This window comes from Phyllopteryx taeniolatus, chromosome 19, assembly GCF_024500385.1.
Source record: "Phyllopteryx taeniolatus isolate TA_2022b chromosome 19, UOR_Ptae_1.2, whole genome shotgun sequence".
Lineage (NCBI taxonomy): Eukaryota > Metazoa > Chordata > Actinopteri > Syngnathiformes > Syngnathidae > Phyllopteryx > Phyllopteryx taeniolatus.
Genome location: NC_084520.1, coordinates 10,153,274 through 10,176,278, shown reverse-complemented (window position 1 = coordinate 10,176,278; position 23,005 = coordinate 10,153,274). Strand labels below are relative to the sequence as shown.

Below are 23,005 nucleotides of genomic sequence, written 5' to 3'. Positions count from 1 at the left end.
AAAAGAAAAAGGAGTAATTAAGGCATCATATATGCCCTCGCATGTGGGCAAGGAGAGCAACAGTCGCTGATGCACTTTCAGCCTTTATTGGATGAAAAAAAAACATTCAAACACACAAATACAAAATGAGAACACTTGCTAGGAGCTGCTGTAAACCACAACCCACGCCCAGAGGCTCACACGTCGACTTAACAGTCAACCCGTCTTCAGCTCCTGATGCCACTTCCGAGGCCACGCCCCTCAAAGTCACACATCCAACACAAAAACTTGTATCTTTTAATTTTATCTTGTTTTCTTATTCTATTTCGATTGTACAAGTCTTGAGACTTTAAAAAAAATATATATATATATTTTTTTTAGCTAATCTGGGACCAAGAGTCACGAATTTCAGGCCAGATCATGTAAATGTGTGTTGGGATGACAAACTCCTTCAATGCTTGAAATACTACAGTACATATAATTAATCTTTATAAAACCAGTTTAGATATTAACATTCTCTTTGATTGTTTTTATACAATATAGTGCTATTTTTCTGTGCATTTCAATTAATTCCAGTAAAGTGAGTTACGAGCTCACACGGAACAAATAAAAGTAATTCAAGGAACTGCTGTGCATCTTTAGTCAATACAGCTTAGTTAAATAATATTAATTCCTCCTAGAGTCTCCCAAAATGCAAGTTATGTTAAGTGTAAACAACATTGCCCATAGTGTGAATAGCTGTTTGCCTTTATGTGCGCTGCGATTGGCTGGCGACCGGTCAAGGGTGTAACTTCAGTGTTCCCTCGCTATATCGCGGTTCACCTCTTGCAGATTTGTTTTTTTATTTCCATATTCATATGCCGCATAATTCGGCATATCGTGGGAGGGAAAATAAAACTAACTTTTCTTTCATTTTTTTATTTTACGGTCTTTTCCCGACTGCTGTTCTGCAAAACAATCAAAGGCTAATTTAATAATTTATGATAAACGGTGGTCTAGTTCAAATATTTAAATAATAATTTTTCATTTTCATTCATTTTTAGTTGTAGTGCTAGTATACAACTATTTAAAAAGAGCAAAAAAAAATGTAAAAGTAGCTTTTGACCAAATTCGTTTACTTCACAGTGTCTTATGACAAAAAAAGTTTTGAAATATATAACAAAGCAGAAGAATACACAACCATCGCCTGCACCCAATCCGTATATCCACGTATCATCATCCCGTCAAGCGGCACAGGATGTCAGTTCACTTGTCTTCCTTACTCGTCGATCGGAAATATTTTGACTGTGACACCGAGAATAGCAGCAGGAAGTTCTGCATAATGGACAGCAAAAGAAATATGGAACGAGTGGATGATGACACTGGAGCGCTTCCTGCTTGGACTCGCACAGAAGTTAGCCAGTCAGTGTTGATGTTTAAATCCCTTTTAATTATGGCAGAAAGGGGTACACTAAAAAGATGAGTTTCTTATAATATTCTGCTCAGCTTATTGAAATCACAATTCTCGCTTTTGTCCAGGCACGTCCAGGTTCTGGAAAGCTAAAAATAGTCCCTGGAAAATGTGAAAATCATTCAGGATCAATCTGCACTTTTTTTCCTCTTTTTTTTTTTTTTTTTTTTTTTAAATGAAGTGGATTGAAAAAAAAAAAAAAAAGTCTAAGGGATGAATAAACATAAGCAAAACTTTACACAAATCCTGTTTTCATACCTGCTTAAAGAGTCATTGGACAGTCTGACATGTCAATCATTGGAGCAGCACAACTGATATCGGAAAGGTACATTTTTGACTCCGGACAAAAGTGCCAAAATCGAAACCTGACAACTCAAATGTTATCATTAAAAGTAGCAATTATCTCTCTCTTTTATACTTGACCCTTCCCTGATAAAGAAATACTGTTTTTATGGCCAACAGATTTCTCTTCTTCTTTTGATTATTATTTGGATAACTTTCTTTGAATTTAAACTAGGAATGGGAAAACCTTTGTGCTCAAGGGCCACATTTGATTTTAGAAATTGACCTGATGGGCCAGGTCATCTGCAGATGAGGTAAAAAAGAAATATTAAAAAAAAGTAAGTGCATGTAAAATATGTAAAATAGTTTATTTTAACTATAGAAAAGTTCCTTCTAATTTTTAAAATTGCATTATTTGATTAATTTATTATAATTAACCATTTTATAAACTTTATTTTTCTAAAAATATTTACAATAAAGCAATTAACCAATTATTTAATGAGAAAAGTTAATACAAAATTAATTAAATATGAATTAATCAATTTTCTGAAAAAAACTGCTAAATTAACGCAACAAATTTTACAAGACTTGATAATCCTAATGCTAAGTGAGTCACCTGAACTGAATTTAAAGTAAAAACAGATTGATTATTGTGAGCCCTGCAGCGAATAACGAAACTCCTGAAGTAAGTTGTGTCCCCTCAAAAGGTGTATCCTGTGCTTTAATTGCCAATAGCTCCCACAAGATGGCGGCAAAGGACTACTTTTGTCTTAATGAAGCTCTTCAACTCACTTCAGCGCCGAGATACTACTCGCAATAACTTTGGCCTGAGCACAACGACAACGAATAACAGAACTGGTCCCCCACAAAGAGGCAAATGTGCGAATGTCATATTGCGAAAATGCGGGAGTTCACTGTATTTGTGTTGTTTTGCCATTTTAAGTGTAATACATTCAGTTAAATATGTCAACTCAAAACAAGAAGACTACCTCCAGTAAGTGTCGTCTTTTTGAAAACACAGAATCTGATCAACCTGATTTGTATTTATTTATTTTTTTCCTTCCCGACTTTTGGTTTTGGGTTGTAGAAGTTGGACACGGACACTTCCTCATCCATCCTCATCTCATCCGTTCCAACATCCCGATCCCCCTTCTTCGCAGTCCACCGCGTCCTCCACGACGACTGATGGAAAGGACATCACGACAGCGCCGAAGATGGAATGCGGCCGCCGCCGTCGCCGCTGTCGTGTTCCAGCAGTCTGGGAATTCCATTTCGGGAAGCAGACGGCCGTTCCGTGCGGTCGCCGCATGTGGCACCGCCGGCTCATTAGCCGGGACACCGGACTTTTTAATATGTCCCGCCGCTGCCGCACGTGCTGGCCCGGTTGGATGGCGCCCCCCTCACTAAAGCCTCACGTCATGCAGAGAGAACCACAAGAGTCCGTGCAGAAAAACATCTGCTCATTGTAATTTCGACGAGCGGGCGACGTCAATGGAGTCTTATGTCGGAAGGAGCGGGCGTAGAGGTTTTATTGTCCACTTTCAATAAACTGAAATGCAGTTGGAGTCCACTGGGAATATTGGTCAAACGTTTGTATTTGTGCTTTATGCAATGATAAACAGTTTTCATAGATTTGTGCAGAAATGATCAATTTAACTCCGATTATACCTCAGACATGCATTTGTATTAGCACAGGGGTTCTCAAACTGGGGTCCCCGGATCCCAAGGGGTCCAAGAGCCGTAATCTGGAGGCTCGCAAAATCATTTGCAATGAATTACTTCCCATATCATTTTTTTTTTTTTTTTTTTTATTTCTTTGCTTGTTAAACTTTGAATTTAGTTTCATAACATTTTGACTCTCTTGGAAGAACACCACAATTATCGTAAAATGAACTTTATTCTCTTAACATGACAACTTTGTTTCTCTAAGAAATATAAACATATTGCAACATTACGATTGTTTTTCTCGAAAAAGAGGCATCTTTTCAAAATTCCTATGGCATGTAGGGGTACACATGGTAGTTAATTGGTGTTAGGATTATGAGGGACTCATTCGAAACATTTCTCAGATCTAAACCCCCGGTTTAGCTCATGAATTAAGTAAATACATTGCTTCTCTCAATCTAGCACATACATGAGGTTTACTTTCGGCCTCATAATTATATGCAAACTGTTTTCTAGTTAGAAAAAGTGACTAACAAATAGCTCAGGATGAGAATTGTTTGGTTGATGCACTTTTGAAAACACGTTCTGAACATATTTGAACACACAAAAATGTAAAGCATAAAATGCTTTCAAATTACTGAATGTAATAAAGTTTGTGTGTTAGCTACCGTATGTGCCTTTAAGAGGCGGGCTCTTGTCGAGTGTTGAGTGCCATCAGCGAGTCTGCATGAGAGTGTCTGCGAGTGAGCAGTGGCCGACAGCAGCTCCTGCATGTGTATGTTCCTTGTGTTTTACTCTTCACCTTGCGCTCAAGCGCAACTGTGGCTCTCCTTTCCTACATGCGAGCTGGGCATATTGCTCTTCCCGACATAACATCCGCGTTCCCGTACCTGTCTCTCTGTGAGGTCCAGGTTGACGGCGATCTCGTAGCGGCGCAGCCTGGTCAGGTAATTGTGGTGAGTGAACTCGGCCTCCAGCTCCCTTAACTGCTCCTTGGTGAAGGCCGTGCGCTCCTTCCGGGCTTTGCAGTTAGCGTCGGCCTTGCAGACCGACTCTGGCGTGTCTGGGCGAGGATCGGAGGAGAAATGCATTGTGTGGGGCTATTTTTCACAAGTAACTACACCCGGGGAAATGGTTAAAAAAAATAAAATAAAAAAAAATGAGCACATTTATTTTTATGACACTAACAAACTTTAACGGTCAGCTTGTGGGACCACCGTGAATCACACACACAGTGGGTCGGCATTTGGCTAATTTGTCCATTTGGCCACGCAGCCACACAGGGACCGACTTAGTGGAGGAATGCGGCGGAACATCGTTAAAGCTGCCAGCAAAAGAACAAAGATGCGGATGTGTCCTGGTCAGAACGCTTCTTATGTATGTCTGTACGTGGGAGTCCCCCAGGAGAAGACCCCCACATTAACTCATCTCTACGTGACAGCACATCCATCAGGAGATGCTTCAAACATCTCCATAGGGGTTTGCATTTTTCAACAATTTCACTTTAAGGGGAAAAAAACAAAACAAAACAAAAAACAAAAAAACGAAACAAAACAAAAAACAAAAAAACACCACCACGGCCAAACTGTCCTTCCTAATTTGGACCGAACAAAGATCTCATCATGGTGTTGTATAGCGTTCCTAGAAATATTGAAATAGTCATAACAATGTTAGATTATTATTCGTATCAGCACTTTAAAGCCAGTTGTGTAAACTTTTATCTTTTAATAGTGACACTTTATTCTAGAAAAATTAACACCCTATTTTCATGGAGAATTTTTTTTTTTGCTCTGAAACAATTCGACTTGTCTTTCATAATTCTATTTTAGTTGAAAAAGTACAACTAAGCATTTTTTTTTACCTTGAAAATGGGACATTGTCATGAGTTTAAATTATTATTTTTTTGCTCCAAACAATATAACATTCTCCAAAAACAAACCATCGCCCAAAAATATTCTCCAAAAATTAATTTTAAAAAAAATATTTTTAACGTTTTACGTCTCAAAAACTATGTATAAAAAAGAAACCTTAAAACTAAAGGTGTCTTTAAAAAAAACAAAACTTTTTTCTAAACAAGACATTTTGTTGGATTACGATCTCCTAAAAAGAATACAAAAAAATGTTTTTTTTCATTAAGAAAAACAAAATGTGTGGTGAAACTAAATGCAATAGGTCATTCCTGTGCCCGAAGAAATCTATTATGTAGTTGTTGTTCCCCCCCCCCCCCAAAATACTGAATTTTAAACGGGTACTGTAAACAATCAGAAACTCTAAGTGGTAGGATAATAACAACTAGTGCATATTAAAGGTAAACCCAAGTTGTAGTGGTTCAACATTAGGAGCAGCAATAATGCTTGACGTCATCTATTCAATTTGTGGATGGCTCTAATTTGACAAAGTTTAGCTTTGCCAGAACTTCCAGCCAGAAGGTGACCTTCTGGAAATCCAGATGTGCATGAACACACGTGTAGATGCAGATGTTGCACTTAAACAAAACACCCCCAAGAAAGTCACACTTAAGTTCAGGTGTCAGCGCTAATGGCGTTTAGGTCGGCTGGCAGCGTCCAGGCGGGAATGCGCGCCTGAACACCTGGCAGGACCTTGTGACACCACACCCCCAATAAATATCCCGCACAGCCAGATGCCGTAAAAAAAGCAAGCAAGCAAGCAGGCGGCTGCTTGTGTGGAGGGAGGCCACAAATTGTCTTCTAAGTGACAGAAGCCCAATTAACATCCCGTAATAGCCATAGGGAAGAGCAGACGCATGTAGAGCCAATGCACATAAGCTCACATATTAGTTATGCAGGCATAATTTTTCAACACCTGATGCACTTTAATGAACAAAAACTATATATTACCTGTGGCTATTGTGACATTCTGGCTTTATGTAGTTTAGCGTGGATACGCGGCCTAATTTTGCCTCCCGTTGGCACGTTATTGAGCAATGTAAAAGCTGAATAGTACGTTTATTACTATTTGCATTAGGAAGTTATACACAAAGATATTCAAGGTGATTTTAACATATTGTTATGAGAAACTAATATGATTGTTGTTGTGTTGAGCATGAAAATGATTTCACTTTCTGTGACTCTCTGGAATTGTTGCAATTACGGTTAAGAGAAAAAACATTTCTCGCATCGCCACCTTCAGACACACCAGTTGGAATCTAAATATTAAATATGGATATTACTGTGCCTTGTTACTGTTCAATGTACTCGTGTCACGTGTCTATTTGCACATTAGAAATTGTACAATTTATACATTTAAGGATGTTTGATGTCATTTTCAAATAAGAACCTAATGCCTGTATTGAGTATGAAAATATTTATGTTTATGTCTCTCGAATTCTTTCATTAAAGTTAAGAGAAAAACAGTTGATTGAGTTGGAAGCCCAAATAAAAAATATTGCTTCTCTCACAATTCCATAAACAGCAGCTGGAATATAAATATTAAATGTAAATATTTTGTTTGCGCCTTATTGTGCATCACTACTGCTCAATGGTTCACTTATTACTATTTGCACTTTAGAAATCATACAATTTATACACATGTAAGGATGTTTAAGATCATTTTAACATTTTATTATAGTATGAAAAGAATTACAGTGATTTTCTTGAATTGTTGCAATAAAGTTGAGAGAATAACAACTCCGTGATTAACTTGGAAGCTTAAGCCAAAAATAGAGCCACCTCTTGCACCTCCGCCTCTGTACGCACCTTAAGATAAATATTAAATATGAATATTATTGAGTTTCATTTGGAGCGCCAGCGAGAAGAGTTTCAGAAGCGTCCCCTCACCTGTGACATCCCTCTTCCGCTTGCCGCCGCTCTTCTTGTCGGAGTCAGGCGACGCCACGCTCTGAGGCGAGTATTCCCCCTCGGGGCACCCGGGCAAGGCGCCCGGCAGCCTCTCGGCCCTCGCACTGTCCAGCTCGGGTCTCGCACCTGCGCCCTCCCCCACGGCGGCGGGGGCGACCACGGGCGGGCAGGCCTCGGGGGCCCGACCCCGCGTCTCGCAGGGGTTGAAGTGCCAGTCGGGCCTCTGGTAGCCACCCTGGCTGTCCGGGTAGAGTCTGTCGTCGCGCGGGTATGCGGCGGCGTGCGGCACCAGGCAGGAGCCGGAGAAGTCCGTGTAGGCCAGGAACTCGGGCTTCTGGTGCAGCGAGAAAGGGGCCTGCTGGTAGGGCGACTGCAAGTTGGCGCCAGGGACACCCGAGTGAGGGTTCCTCATGCACCCCCAGATGGGGCTGCTGGGGTGGGCGCTCCTCATGCAGCTGCTGGCCGGCTGGTCCATGATCGCACTTGAAAAAAAGTCGATGAAGATCCTCTTGACGGCGTGAGGACAGAACGCCTCGGTGACCCCCGTCGTCGCTCGCGCTCCTGCGGGGTCCTCACACGCTCTCTGGGACTGGATGCCGGCTGGCCTGGTAGAGCTGGACGGTCAAACTGGTGGGCCGAGGCTCTCGGGCCGCCTCTTTTCACAAGTCTGGTGAGGCCTGCTTGACAGTGAGCCCTCCTCCTCGAGGTGGGAAAGAGCGGCAAGTTTATGGTAGGGGGAAACGAGACACCGCAGAGGCGGAGTCTCCGGGCCCCTGGCCACATGTTGGAGTAGCTCGCCTGCCGCATCCACTATTAATCACAGGGGAAATTTTATATGCACATCTAATGGCCTTTCCAGACGCGGCCATTTTAAAAGGGACATTGTCTGCCGGCGAGAAAGCAGCCACCCACATGGGAGCTGCACAGCGGACTCTTTTCCAGCTCCTTAGTGCTCACTGACACCCCCTTTAGTTGCTTTTTGACACCCGGATGTTGTCCTCTGTGTTTCGATCACGCCCAAATCCACCTTGCGGCGTTCCCTTTCCCTTTTCCCACGTTGTTGACATGCACAATATGGAATTTCAAGGCTGTGATTCAACAATAGAAGTGGGATGTTTTCTTCAGGAGAAAGGAAAGTCTTCTGGTAGATGCTTCCTGACTTTTTTCAACACAGCAAGCAGTTGTGGCCACAATTACCACATTTGCTTCACCAAACCAGTGTCATGATTACGTACTCGCTCTAGTATCACGAGGTCTTAAACACTCACTCAATCACACAAGGATGGAAAATCGAAAAAGACCAACTCAACGTTGTATTACCCTCAGAGATTTTGTGTGTCAAAAACAAATGAACTTTTGGGTGGGTCTACTAATGATTGACATGCCATTTAAATTTAATATTGCAAACTGGTTTTAGTCACTGAATTAAAATAAATATATCATCAAAAGACCCCTGACCAAATTTACCCTAAAATGGCCACTTGAAATCAAATTGGCCTATTTCCTATGTATTTCTAGGCATGGACTATTACAATGTTTCCCCCCCTGCTCTATTCATATTAGACATGCCTACAAAGATTCATATTGATAAGTGAAACTGGATTTGCAGGCTGAATTTTTTTTTAAAACTTGGAGGCCAGGAAATGATCAAATTTGCCCTAAAATTACCATTTCAAACCAAAATTGCAGACTTCCTATGCGTTTTCAGCCCATGGAAATTTGTTATGTCGTGTCACGTAAGCTTTCACAACAGAAGTTGCATTTCAGTGTACGACGCGACATCCAGCGGGCTGCCATTGACAAGCCCTAACAATAAAGTAACATGTTTTAGAATAATACCTAACTACACGTATAATTTCCGATGTATCTCTGGATGAGAAAGCAAAGCGTGGAGAGTCTCTGTTAGAGAAATGCAAGAATACAGTCAATGAATGGAACCAACAGCCCCTGAAATTTTCACACTTCTTTTTCCCCCTCTTTGTATTATTATAGTGACAGTGGCCAGGGCAAAACGCATCATCCTTGACAATCGTGCCATGTTGTTTGTGTTTCAATAAAAAAAGCAGAGTACAGTATGTGGCACCTCAAGACATTGTTTCCCGATTAGAACACCGAGGGTCACAGTTTTTCCGTTGCAGCAGATTGTTTTTTGTGTGTGAGGGTCAATCGCCTGATGTGCGGCGGGGAGTCGCCGACTGTATTTTTTTCTCGCAATTGTCCAGATCAGTCGCTTCTGGCCACGTCGCTCAGCGGCCACTCGAACTGCGTGCTCTTGTAAAGACTACTTTTTAGTTGTTTGTGAACTCTCGTCTCGCTGCGTTCCCACAAAAGGTGAAATCAATCCAAATTCGTAGGCAAATGGGAGGGTGCCCTTTGAAATCACCCGGCGAAATTTTTGAGCCATGAAGCATCGCCGCCTTTTTACTGGCCGCACGGTGGGGAGCCAGCTTACACTACTCTTGTGGTCACGCAGGCCGCCGGCCATCTGTGTGTCGCCATCAATTAGAGCGCCTCCCTCTGTGTGTGTTGGGTAAATACACACTTGCGCGCTGTGTGTATGTGTGTGTGCATGCGATGGGAGTCTGGATCTATTTGTGCTGATAAGTTCCACACTACTCCTGTCATGATCTGTCGTCAACAAATAACGATTAGAAGCGACGAAAATAAACCATAATCACACAAGGATGACCTGGAAACCAGCAAAACAAATGTTGAGATGTCATCTGTTAGATGTGTAACTGTTCCATAATACACAATGTTATGCTTAAAGCCCCGTTTAGCTGTAGAGAAAGAAAACACAGGATGAAACTGTATTCAGGGTTCACAGGCGCACTAAAACCTTGTTTGGTGTGTGTGTGTGTGTGTGCGTATGAGTGATGGCCCCCTATAAAGAAATAGGGGTGGGCAATGTGGCAAAATAAAATCCAGGATTTGGTTCACACAAATCTGATTTCAGATTTTCACATTTGTTTCCACTTCTCTCACAGAACAAGACAATGCCATTTGACCCTGTGATTGCCTTTGCCTTCTACAAGGCTCCTATTTTGGAAAACGCTGACAAATCTTCCACTCGTGTTGTCTGTTTCTTAATGGCAACTCAACTTGCTTCTCGCTTTTATGACTTATAGTCGCAAGAGGGGGTCATAAAAATAAATGAATAAAATTAAATATGGCAACCAAATTGTGGAAACACTGATTCAGCTTTTGCAAACAAGCTCCTATCTGTTCACAGCCATGTCGTTGGTGGAAGCAGTATATGCCAGCAAGGAAGCCCTTTGAATGACAGAAGTCGCAATAAAAAAAAAATAAAAAACACAAAATAGAATTTATCGGTAAAATCGAGTAATCGCCTAGCCATTCGTAGAAGTTATAAAACACATTCTTCACAAAGGTACTACGTGTGTGTGTGTATGTCAGAACAAAATAAAAAATAAAAAAATACATTGGTTAACTGCTAAAATGTACTTCTAAATCAACCTTGTTTAGCTGTTCGCTTTAAAGTAAAATTAAGAAACTATTTTCAGGTGATTACTTACTCTTTTTTACTCTATTATTATTATTGTGTGTATTGGGTGTTCTTGTGTGTGTGAGTGTGCATGCATGCGTGTGTTTAAGAGAAACACAGAAACACACATCAGTCATCCGTGCGACACATTGCAAATAAATGAGCTGGACGTGGGTCACATCTCCAACCACCCGCCAGGCCCGCAACCTGTTCCTGTCACTCTCGGCGAGCCTGTGAGAGTGTCTGCGTGTTCCATCACATTGTCAGGATTAAGAACCCCCATCCGTCTCGACCGTCTGACAGCGTGACCCTCGCTGACCCCGTGTTCACCTGGGAACTGACTCATCTGACTCTGCTACTGTGCCTGGAACGTCCAAAAGTAAAAAGAACTGGGTGGAGGGGGGATGGGGGTTAGTAACCAAATGCCTCAATAGTAGTAGTAATAATTAGAAAACTTGGCAATTTAGGATTTCTCATCTGTCTAGTATACATGTTTCCAATTTGGTATCAATCGGACAAAATATCTATTGGGTATTTGTCAAAGTCAAAGCCATCAAATCTGCCCAAAATGGACGACGACTTATTCATTTTTTGGCATGGGTCCTTGAGACTTGTTTTGTTTTCAATTCAGTTTAGCGTCAATGGGTTAAAACCGATGTGCCGGGCTAATTTTTTTCAGGCTAAATTAGAATTTGATGTTTTATGGCTAATTACTGCTATGCTCCACCCACACAGTATGACGAAAAATAAAAACGTTTGCAATTTAGCGTCACCCATCTGTTTTGCATGCCTGCTTCTGACTGGGGCCTTTTTAGGAGAATTTCCCAGTCGGAGTTCATCAAAGTACGAACCCAGGAATTCGAGGGGCGCGGGCTCATCCTTCAAAACCAATAGTCTTCTTGCCCCAAAAAGATAGCAACAGTAATAACAAAGCAGCATGCTTGGCCATGTGTTTGTTATTGGGAGCTTATTACTGTGTTAGGCTTTTTGTTGTGAGCTAGTACACATGCTAGCCATAAAAAACTGATACGCAATTAAGCTGCAGCTTAAAACATAATTGAGGCTTACCCGTGAGCGTAAACAAGCTGGAAGAGGTTTCTGATGCGGGCCAGCAACGTTGATCAACTACACAAACAGCATCAGCGGATGAATGGATGATGTGTTGTTTGTCGTTTGTTAGCCAGCAGCATCGTTAGCATTGCGGCCGCTGTAAATTGCTCTGACAAATGGGCTGAATTTGGTGTTTTTCTGGCCAAGACGCACTGCATGCTGCTGCCAGTTTCCTCAACATGCAAGCACAGTGGAGGCTCCAATTACTACAGGAAGAAACTTTTTTCTTTAACTCCACGAAACCAAATTCTAATGAATAAAAATAACATGCCGGTGCAGTATGATTGAAGGTCCTTGTTGCGCTAAAGTATGTTATCATCAAACTGGATGTGTGTCCTGTCAGCGAAAATCAACGTTCAGAAACAGCTGTGCTGTCAGCAAGGTTAACATTGTTGGCAAGATAGTAGCTTTTCCCGTGGTGGTCACTTGTATAAGCAAATCAATAATTTCTCAGAAACATTCAGTTGGGAACCTTTTTGGCAATGTGATGTTAGCCAGCAAGCTAAAGTTTGCCAGTATAAGCTAAATGTATCTCACCAACAAAAACAGAGTTTACGAATGGCACAATGGTTATTCCGTAAAAGAATAAAGAAATGTAAAAGTCCCGTATACCTTTAGTGACCATTGGCGGTGCTATAATAATTGAAAGGTGAGTACCGTCAACGGCAACAACTTCACGGAGCAATCAAATAAGCGTTGTTTAGAAGACGTCAACACTTATCTTACTTTTGGGGTGCAGCCATAGAGATTCCATCACGGTTGGATGCGGCGTTTGATTACCAAGCCACCAAATTACACTTGCTTGTTTTCCACACTTTGGGCTCTGCCGGCGTGATCCTAACCTCTGGTTGTCAATCTAATGCAAGCCAGGCTCGGCATTAACCCAGTGGTATTGTAAGAGCGGTGGGCTGCAGGCTAGCTCACTGCATGAAACAGACTTAAATGAGCCAATTTTACCATGGCAAGAAATAGGCTGTAAAAATATATCTATAATTCTTGATCATTGGGGTATTTTGACAAAAACGAAAGTTATTGGGACACCTGTTTTACATTGTGAAAATAAAATACGTGTCTTCTTTCAGAAATGTTTTGGAAACATTTTTAGTCTTTCTAGAAGACAGGAAATAGAGCATCGGTTGGCCTACAGCTGCTTGACACATCCGCGTGCGGTCAAAACGTGACTGACGGGATAAGAGGAGACCGAGATGAGGTCAACAGTTTTCACGTAGTCGAATACCTTAACTGTGACGAGCGCCGACATTTCGCTTTCTGTGACATCACCGAAGCCCTAAAAGACTCCAATAGTCTCGAGAAAAAAAATTACACGAGCACGACCTCACGTCTCGCTGTGAAACAACAACGTTTAGCCAAACTGAGACAACATAATTACAATAATGGTTCAAGTGTTGGCTACTGAGTCTACTGCAGATTCATACTCACTGAAAACACTACTACTTACTATAATTTTGCTTTATTAGCCCCAAGACTCCATGTGCGATTTAATTAGACTTATGCATAATCACCTCATTTTTTGTTTACATTATCCTACATATTATGCACTTTGTGTGTGTGTGCGTGCGTGTGTGGTGGGGAAGACAAAGCACTCACACGTGCAAACGATCACGCATACTTGCAATCATGTGCAGGCAAAGGTTCCTTCAGAGTGCACATAGTGAAGGTACATTAGCGTCATGTCAAGCCTCCAAGACTAAGAAACGATAGCAAGAGAATTAGCATGCGCCTTCATGCAAGCTGGCATCTACCATTCCTACTTTACATATTTCAAGTTTGACCATTCCCATTCACACGGCCCTCAAAAAACAACAAACATTTCTGTAATAAATATGCCAGGCCAGTAGGTGACAGTGTCCTCTTATACAAATTTTTTAAAAAATAATTCACATTTTACACAAAAAGAAAAAGCAAAGAGGTCAGGACATACTACATGAATGTTCCTCAGATATAGCATCAACATTACCGTGTAAGTTCCTTTGATGAAGTGCTAAAATAACCTTGTACTGTGTGTCGGTAAGGAAGTGCTAACATGACCTTGTTCATGGACGCTACTTGTACGAAATGCTAACATGGCATGCAAGAACCTTCCTTTGATAATATGGCAACACGGCCTTGTCTTTTTGTGTAGAACTGCTAACATGAACATTCTTTGGATGAAGTGCTAACATGACAGTGTACGAGAAGATTACTATTCTGAAGTGCTAACATAACCTTAAAGTCCTTGTGCCCTTACCACTTTGTACAAGAACCTTCCTTCTAAGAAGTGCCAACACGTCCATATTGCTTTTATATGAAAAGTGCTAGCATGACATTGTGCCTTTTAGGTATAGATTCCTTTGCAAAAACAAAAAGCGCTAACCTTGTACGTTGGTGAATAAGTGCAAACAGTACCTGTTACATGGATGAAGAAGTGCTCAAGTGACCTACAAGTGCTAACATGATCTTGTACGTTGATGAATAAATGCTAAAATCACCTAGAAGCGCTAACATGACCATGTACGTTGCTGAATAAGTGTTACCATGAACTTTGATATGGATGAAGAAGTGCTAACATCACCCAGAAGTGATAACATGACGTTGTACGTGAAAGGTCCTTTGCTAAAAAAGCGCTAACATTAACTTGTACCCGGTGAAGACACGCTAAAATGACCTTTGACATTCAAGAAGTGCTAAAATCACCTACAAGTGCTAAGATGACCTTGTACGTTGCTATGTGCTAACATCACCTAAAAATGCTAACATGACTAACAAGATGGTTTACAAAGACAAATTGCTAAATTGACCTTGTACATTGATGAACAAGTTCTATCACTTACAAGTGTGAACATGATGTATATTGACGAATAAGTGCCAACATCACCTTGAAGCACTAACATAACCAAGTACATTGGTGAAGAAGTTTTAACATGAACTTTTACATCAATAAAGTGCTAACATGACCTCGTATGTTGACAAGTGCTCACATTACCTAAAAGTGCTAAGATGACTTTGTACATTGGTGAAGAAATGTTAACATGACCCTTTACATTGACGAAAAAGTGCTAAAATGACCTTGTACATTGATGAATAAGTGCTAGCAGCAACTACAAGTGCTAACAGGACGCTGTAAGTCGATGAATAAGCGCTAACATCACCTAGAAGTACGAACATTGCGTCGCGCATTGGTGAAGAAATTTTACACAGACGAAAAAAGGGCTAATATGCCCTAGAAAAGCTAACATGACCTTGTACTTTTATGACTAATCTTCTAACATCACCTAGAAATGCTAAAATAACCTTGTAGGTGACTGTGCCTTTGACGAAGAAGTATTAATGGCATGGTACGTGAAAAGTCTTTCGATGAACTGCTGACACAATCACGTGCATGATGAAGTGTGCTAACATGGCCTAGAAGCGCTAACACGACTGGTGCATGAACTCAGACACGAGTTAGTCGTTTGTTTGAAGAAATTGTTGTAAAAAAAAAAAAAAAAAAAAAAAAAAAAGCAGAATACGTCGCCCCTCAGCAGACTGACCACGATCTTGTATCTGTGTGTTGTCCGTGTTGTTTTGAGTTACAACAATGAAAACATCTCATTGACACCACGCCACGAGAGCTCTTTCCCCCCCCTGCTGCTGCACGCTGAGATGTTCCTGGCAGCCGTTGAGGTTCTGCTTCCAAACACATAATGACTTAATAGCTGCTCCATGAAGACTGCTCTCTAGTGGTTTGCACTTGGAACAGCTTTGTGACTCTTTGGGACAAACGAGTTGATTTTAGCAACTGATTGGACCATTTTACTCTTTTCCAGCTAAAAATTCCTTGTGGGTGCTCGTACTACAGAGTGCGTTGAGACTTTACTTAACGGGAATCTCCCATAATGCACCTCTCCTCCTCTGTGTGTTCACAGTCATAATGTTAATTTAATCAAAATGGAATATATTTGGTTTAAACCCTTAATATAGGCAATTAAAAACATTTTTAGGGAGTACGAAAATTATTTGTGGATGTTTGCTACTTGCCGCAGGGCTCAGTCCCTATCCCCCGCAAATAGTGGGGTTTGCTTACCTGTGAATACTCTCATTCATCCAGGTCATTTGATTGTCAGGGCTTTGAATCGCTCGCAACTGAACTGTTCTAGTTGTCTTAGAAGACGTTTCGCCTGTCATTCCAGCAAGCTTCATCAATTTATGCAACAAGGCTTAGGTTAGGACAGACTAACCTGAGTTGGTGTGGAGAAACTCAAGTATTTACGCTCCAAATTGGAAGCACCACGGATGTTATCATTCTTTTGGAATGCAAAAAAAGGACAGTCGTTAGGATGCCTGTAGAGAGGCCACTGTCAGTCGTGGGGTTTACTGTAATGCTGAAAAAAAATTTAAAAAATAAAACCGGAAGCAACAATGAATTTCTGTCTAGGATACCTTCTTGTGATTGGGGATCATTTGGGCGAATTCCCTAGTCCGACTTTGTTAAAGTACAAGCCCTGGAATTCGCCCAAAATGGGTGCTTCAAATCAAAATGGACCACTTCCTATTCAGTTTTTGCCAGACTGTTCCTCCTGTTATGATAGACATGTCCACCCAATTCCGTGTCGATCGGTTAAACTAATGTCCGAGCCTATTTTTTTTCCAAACATTTCAGCTGGAACTACTGAGTGAGTTTTGGGACTGGGGGTCACTTAGGGTACCCTCACAATACATACATTTCAGGTGATTGACTTATCAGAAAAATTAAAAACGATTCCCAGTGGGTCCTAAAATTTATAGGGGTTGCTGAAGCCACCCCTTGATGGCACCCCTTGCCAAAGAGTCAGACAAATGAAAAATGTCAATAAATGGACATCACAAAGTTGAAAATAATTTACCGAAAGCTACAGAAAATGTTCATAGCAGGAGTGTCCAAACATTTTCCTCAGAGGGCCACATGCAGAAAAATCGAAGGATGCAAGGGCCACTTTGAAATTCTTCGCCTTGAATTTATTAAAAACAGTAAAACTAATATAACATACAATTATAAATTTAAATTATTTTTATACCGGTACTACATCATAGGTTTGTGTAAAGGGTAATAAAGCACATTTTTGGGTGGCCCGCAGCCCTCGAACCTATTAGAATAGGTCCGCCCCTGCATTGTGTTGATCTCCATATACAGAACCAAAACAAGCAATATGTAGTAGGCTGACATTTTTTTTTTTAGGATTATTAATTGGACCTTGATAAGGAACATAAAGTGGAGGAAACTATTTTCGTGTATAATACTGAAGTAGAAATGTTTTAGTTGTAAATTGATTATTTTTTTTTTGCGTCTTAACACAACATTAAACGAGTCGTTTTTAACTTACTGTCGCAATAATAAAAACTACCAATATGTTTGTTAAAAATTGTGATTTTTTTTCTTTTTTTGTAGCTTCTCAGTCAACCTATTCATGGTAATATGCCAAGGTTGAATCACTGCAATTGGACTGTAGTTGGTTGTTGAATTTTTTGTATTCATTACTTTACATAAATGTTTTTAAAAAATGACGGGCAATTATGCTATTAAGCTGGCAAAAAACCAAAGCTCTATACTAAAAATTTTTTTTAAAGTAGTTATAGTTGTAGTAGTCTTAAAATGGGGACGTGGGTGTCGCACTTTTTTGACACTCACTTTTCCCGCTCCCCCCACCTTAACAAAAAACTTGTGATTTGGGCTGTGTCAAATGTTACGTGGCGTCGTACATGCCGTGGGGCGAGGGCCACAATTGGCCCTGGGACTGTAGTTTGGACACCCCTGGTTTAAAGTGATTGTTACATGGTTTTGTATCTCTGCTGTAATATCAACAGTAATCTTGATAATATCCTAGTGTTAAAAAAGTGATTGTTGGGAGGTGTCTACACACTGGCGTGTGTGGACTTTGGCACCGTGACATGATCGCGGATCACCTTCCTTCCCGCTTCCAAACAGCAGCACAGGGTTGGACTTCCTGCTTGGGGAGCCAGCAGTCTTTGAAGAGGCCCGCACTGAGCCCGCCACCTCCCTGTAGGGTCGCCCGGCGTACCGCCCGAGCCCCCTCAAACAGGAGCGCATCAGTTTTGAAGGACTCCCGAGGCGCCTCGCCGTCACGTCGGCTGAGTTTTAACAGCTGTGCTGCTTACACGCGATGTACAAGACACCCTTAAGTGTTGCAAAGAGAGAGAAGTGTCTCTTTTTAATAATACGATAAATCCAAACCCCAATGGCATTATTTTCCATAAAAATCCATGTCAGAAGTAAGGAATTTACAGTTACGAGTAGTATCTCAAGCACAAAATACACTATATATGGAATGTACAGTAATATTCACAGCATATTCACAGTTAAGTATTCATGAATATACCTATTTGTTCCCCCCCCCCCCACCCCCCACCCCCCGTGCAACCTATCCCCAGCTATTCACTGAAAAACTCCTATTTTTTGCTCTTTCGGAAACGCCATAAGATCCCACAAGATGGCACCACTGTTTAAATAAAAAACGTAGTAGTAACACTAATTGGTACCAGGAAATATGTTGAAGTGATATATCGACAGAGGCAGGCAAGCTTTGTATGTCAGAGAGGAGCTAGGTTTAGCTTGGGTTGTTATGTACACTTAGGGTATTTTTTATTTTATTTTTTTAATCAAAACATGTCCACCCAATTTCCTATCATTCGGTAAAACTGGTGATGGGGGCTTTCTTGGGGGCGCTATTGAGCGAGTTTTGGGGGTCAGCTTTGGCACCCTGAAAATACGGTACATACATTTTCTCCAGGATACACTTCTCATGAAAATCCTAGCCAGATGTTAAAAAAAAACAAGGAATTTACAGCTAGTAACTGCTAGTCACTACAGCACAAAATACACTAGATTACATGAAGCGCATATACAAAAAAATAACATGCAAATTTGAATGGAATGAATGATGATTAATGAAACAAATTGCGCAATAGCGTAGCCAGATGCATGTAACAGGTGTACAGGCTGTCGAGTGCATGCCGAAACAACTGATGGAACTAAGTTTTTAGCCGATCGGAAGCCTGACAAAAGTCATTCGGGGGGAAAGGCACAATAAAAGAAAAGGGGGAAATCATACATGTGACTCCTCAAGATCTCATGTGAATAGAAAATTCCTTTAAAAAAAAATAAATAAATAAATAAAATTATTAAACAAATAAATAACTCAAGTGTTAATAGTGAGAAGTGAGTCAGGAAAGGCTTAATTAACCCTTGCCCTTTTCACACAAAGTTTCTACACAATTCGAAGCGTCACAATAGAGCCTGCATTTATGAGCACGTGCATTTAACACAGAACCCAGCCAACCTGGCTTCCCCCCTTCTGATAATTTGATGACAGCAACCATTGCTTTCAACACAAAAAGGGCAGGAGAAGTGAATGTTGAGTGTTTAACTTCATAGCCCGGTTCCGCCTTTCACCCAGGCGTCATGCTGCATCCTGTACGACCTCGGAGGCAAGCAAATTTGCGGGTCGACGACAACCCCACATTCGGTATTGGTATCTTTTACACGTGACAGCTAAACCAAAAAAAAACTGTGTGACCAGGGCTACAGTACACAGTTATGGACCTGAGAAGAAGAGAGCTACAGCAGCAAGAAATGGAAAATTATGCAAAAGGCGCACACACACACAAAAAAGTCTGCAACAGGACACCAGTTTACGGTATGCTTGATGCTAAAGCTACAATCAGCGGGCATGATGCAATCGGCCTTTGGCAGCAAGTACTTCAAAATGATTTTGATCAGACAAGACACGTCTGATGTGACATCAGTTGATCTCAACGGCCACCATGAGCGACGCTTGCCATCGTGTGCGCTCAAACATTTATATGCCTGTTGCTTTTACAGAAGAAGAGGAGGAGGAGGAGGAGGAGGTACAGGAAAGAATATTCCAGATGTCAACTGTAAAGTTTGTCCAAGTCCGTCCGGTTTGAGGCCACTGGAGCTTTGCGTGTACCTGATGCTGGTAAACGCATTAGCTGGCCAGGCAGCAAGGAATTCTGGGAAGTCTTTCAAATCCACGCCTTCCACGTCCCTTTTGGAAACAGCTCCTGCCGCTTCTTTAGGTACATCGCCTGGACAATAGCTACAATGCTAATTGTACTCATTTTGAGTGACATTGAACAATATCATTTACATAATAGCAAAATTAAAGTAATTTTTTTACCTTGATTCAACCTTTGCAAATTACCACAATCTGGATGACTATGAAAAAAAAAATACAAATAAATCACAATCATTAACTTGTGTCACCTTCCAATGAAATAAGATTTTTTTTCTTGACATACAGTAATGTAAAACTAAATGCTTCCTCTTGGGGGAAAAAAAATCATTCTGTCAAAACATGTATTGAAAGTAACAATCCTTGATAAATTAACATTTTAAATGTTCAATAATTTAACATTGTAAAATGAGCCGTTAAACTGTGCATGTGGGCTGGTTCATATTTGCCAAATAGCCTATTTACCTGTCATTTTTTTACTTACTGTTAAAAAAAATAAAAAATTACAAAAAATACAAACGTACTTGGCAGAAATATATATATTTTTTTTTCCCTTGTTTTACAAAAACGTTACAATATGACCTAGGCAACTATGCTATTAGGCTAACAATATGTCTATTGTCGACTGTCAGGTTACCAAATTTGGTAGCCTTTGAGGTCAATCGCCAGGCTTTCGGGTTCAGACTTCCCGATTTCATGATTTTGCTACTCAATTTTAAGTGTCTGAGCAATGAAAATCGATGAACGAATCAGAAGCAGTGTTGCCCTCATGGCAGAAAACCTCAAACACTACAATCAAACAGAAATTGAAAGGTTTTCACTTCCTTCCTCTCTGTCTTTTGCTCCATCAGCAGTAAAACCACAACTACCCCCAAACCCCACTTCTCCCTCAGGAGGACAACATGGCCGGCGTCACTTTCACTTTGACCTGAGCAGAAGCAGACACAGCTCGCCCAGGGGTTCGTGTGGCTGTGCCATGAGGCCTGCATGGAGACGAGAGAGGACACGTATGATGTAACCTGACACGCGGCACAAGGGTCATCAGGAGGGTACCAAAAAAAACAAAAAAAACAAACAAAAAAAATTTGAAAAAAAATATTAATTTGTGAGATGCTGCATTTGAGATAACCCTAAAGAATTACATTTATTTAGAGCTCTCGTGTGACTAGTGAAGAGCTGACACTGAACTGAAAGGCAGGCGACGTACGAGGTGAGAATTTATAAAGTTTAACGTATTATAAACTACAACAGTGTAGGGACTGAGCCCTGCCTATGATAGCGAAAATCTGTGAATAACTGATGCCCCTGCCTAAAATGGTTTATAAGTGCCCATTGCAGGGTTGGCACTGGGTCATGAAACCTCTTCACCAATGTGTCTAAACAGTGTAGATGTGTAGTTAGCCACATCACGTGTGTTTATATGGCTAAACCTTTAGTCACACTCTGCCAGTCCTTAGCCAACACTGTTGCCGGTAAATGACTGGAATTCAAGTTTACAGTAACTTACTGGCAACAGACGCTAAACAGCATAAGGCTTGCAAAACGACCGGATCAGACTTCCGTGTGCTTTTGATGTAAAAAGTTACTTATTATTTAAGTACCTGCCCACTTGGTGGCTGCTACACACCCACGCATCTTGGGAAAACTGGCCGAGTGACAACGAGGCTGCATCTCGTGCAAAGCCTTGCATCAACTTCCAAACTCAGACAAATTGAGGAATGTATGGCTTTAATTTATTTCGGCATCAAATCTTAAGCATTTCAGAACCAGAATTGTACTGTTTTGGGCCCATTTGGTGGAGGATGATTTTGTAAACATGCGCTTTCACACACTGCTTGAAGTACATTTCCAGGTTAGGAGCGAGCGACCCAGCTGGGCAGCCGTCACCAAGCCACGAAAATACAATACTGTACAGAACACAAAAGCATACATGTGTTGTGTCTTACAACAATGCTGAGGTCAGTGTGTGAGAAATGAATGCCGCAAGACAGTTATGTTGAAGTGACTGAATCAGACCTACTTTTCAAAAGATCCTCATCTCTTTTATGTCACCCACGTGACACGTGTCCTCCTCTGTGAGGTTGTGAGTAGTGGGCGAACAATCCAAAGCTTGGTGACTTCTGCTTTGCGATGATAGTAAGATCCCACATCAAATGATACAAACGCGAGGTCGCTATCAATGATTGGCCTGTCCACTGAGAGATTGACAACGGCCAATCAGATTGAAGCCGTTGTCCATCTTTACATTAAGAAAATGAGTGAGCCAATCAGAGCAACGCTTATTTACATGTCACATATTAATGAGAAATCTGGTCATCTCAATTGCCAACCGAAAGAGATCAACTACACTAGCTTGAAAAGGGACATTCTGGGCATTTTCAACCCAAATTATCTTGAAGACCCGATAAAAGGACAAAGATTTTTAGAAAAATAGAAAATGATAATTGCATTGTTTTATGTTAAGTATGGAAAATCTCATGTTTGTTTTGCCAGGAACAAAAATTGTTGTTTTTTTTTGTTCACACAAAATGGAAAATTTTACAACGCTAAAAGCTAGCATGCTAACAACCTGCATGGACCCACAGCACTATTCTGGAACATCGTCAACATCATGCTATGGTGCTAAAGTGTAATGAGATTTAATACAATGCTAATATGCTAATCGTTGGTACGATAACAAGTAGCAAGATAGCAACCTCAGTAGCCTACATAAAAACCAAGTGCAGTTTGGGAAAAATAGCATAAATGCTAACATAATATAGCAAGATTGCAAACTGAGTAGAGAAAGCGCAAAACCAGATTGGTAAGGATTTTTAAAATGTGCCCTGTGGTTCGGTGCCATTTTAAAAGGGGAATACCTCAAATGCTAACAGTTATTATGCAAACATTATAAAAACTGAGGAACATGTTTGTCAGTTACTCTATGTCAGAGCATTCCTTGGAAAGGGGGCAAGTCTTCATCAGCGCCCCATTAATTTCCAACATGAATTTTATCAGAGTTTATTGGTAATTGCCTCAACATGGTAACAGATTTTTTTTTTTTTTTTTTTTAAATGTACTCACACCTGATACTGTTGAGACTGATCTTTTGATACCTAATTTGGTAGTCAATGGTTTAGGGCTTCGTTAATTCGGAAAGAAAGACAAAACAACAACTGCAGGGTATGAACAACAGCAAGTTGGGCTT

General features: G+C 40.9%; 1 protein-coding gene across 2 annotated transcripts in view; it reads right to left on the bottom strand.

Annotated features, from left to right (window-relative positions):
• meox1 (mesenchyme homeobox 1) overlaps positions 1 to 23,005 on the bottom strand; it is a 37,822-nt gene that overhangs the window by 690 nt on the left and 14,127 nt on the right. The window contains exons 2-3 of one of the 2 annotated variants that reach the window (XM_061756674.1): positions 7,174 to 7,894; positions 4,267 to 4,439 (exon numbers count right to left, since the gene is read on the bottom strand). In XM_061756674.1, coding sequence (XP_061612658.1) covers positions 4,267 to 4,439; positions 7,174 to 7,669 — 669 coding nt within the window. In that variant the 5' untranslated portion in view covers positions 7,670 to 7,894. Of the gene's footprint in view, positions 1 to 4,266; positions 4,440 to 7,173; positions 8,327 to 23,005 lie in introns of those variants that run through there. The other variant, XM_061756673.1, reaches the window with a different exon arrangement.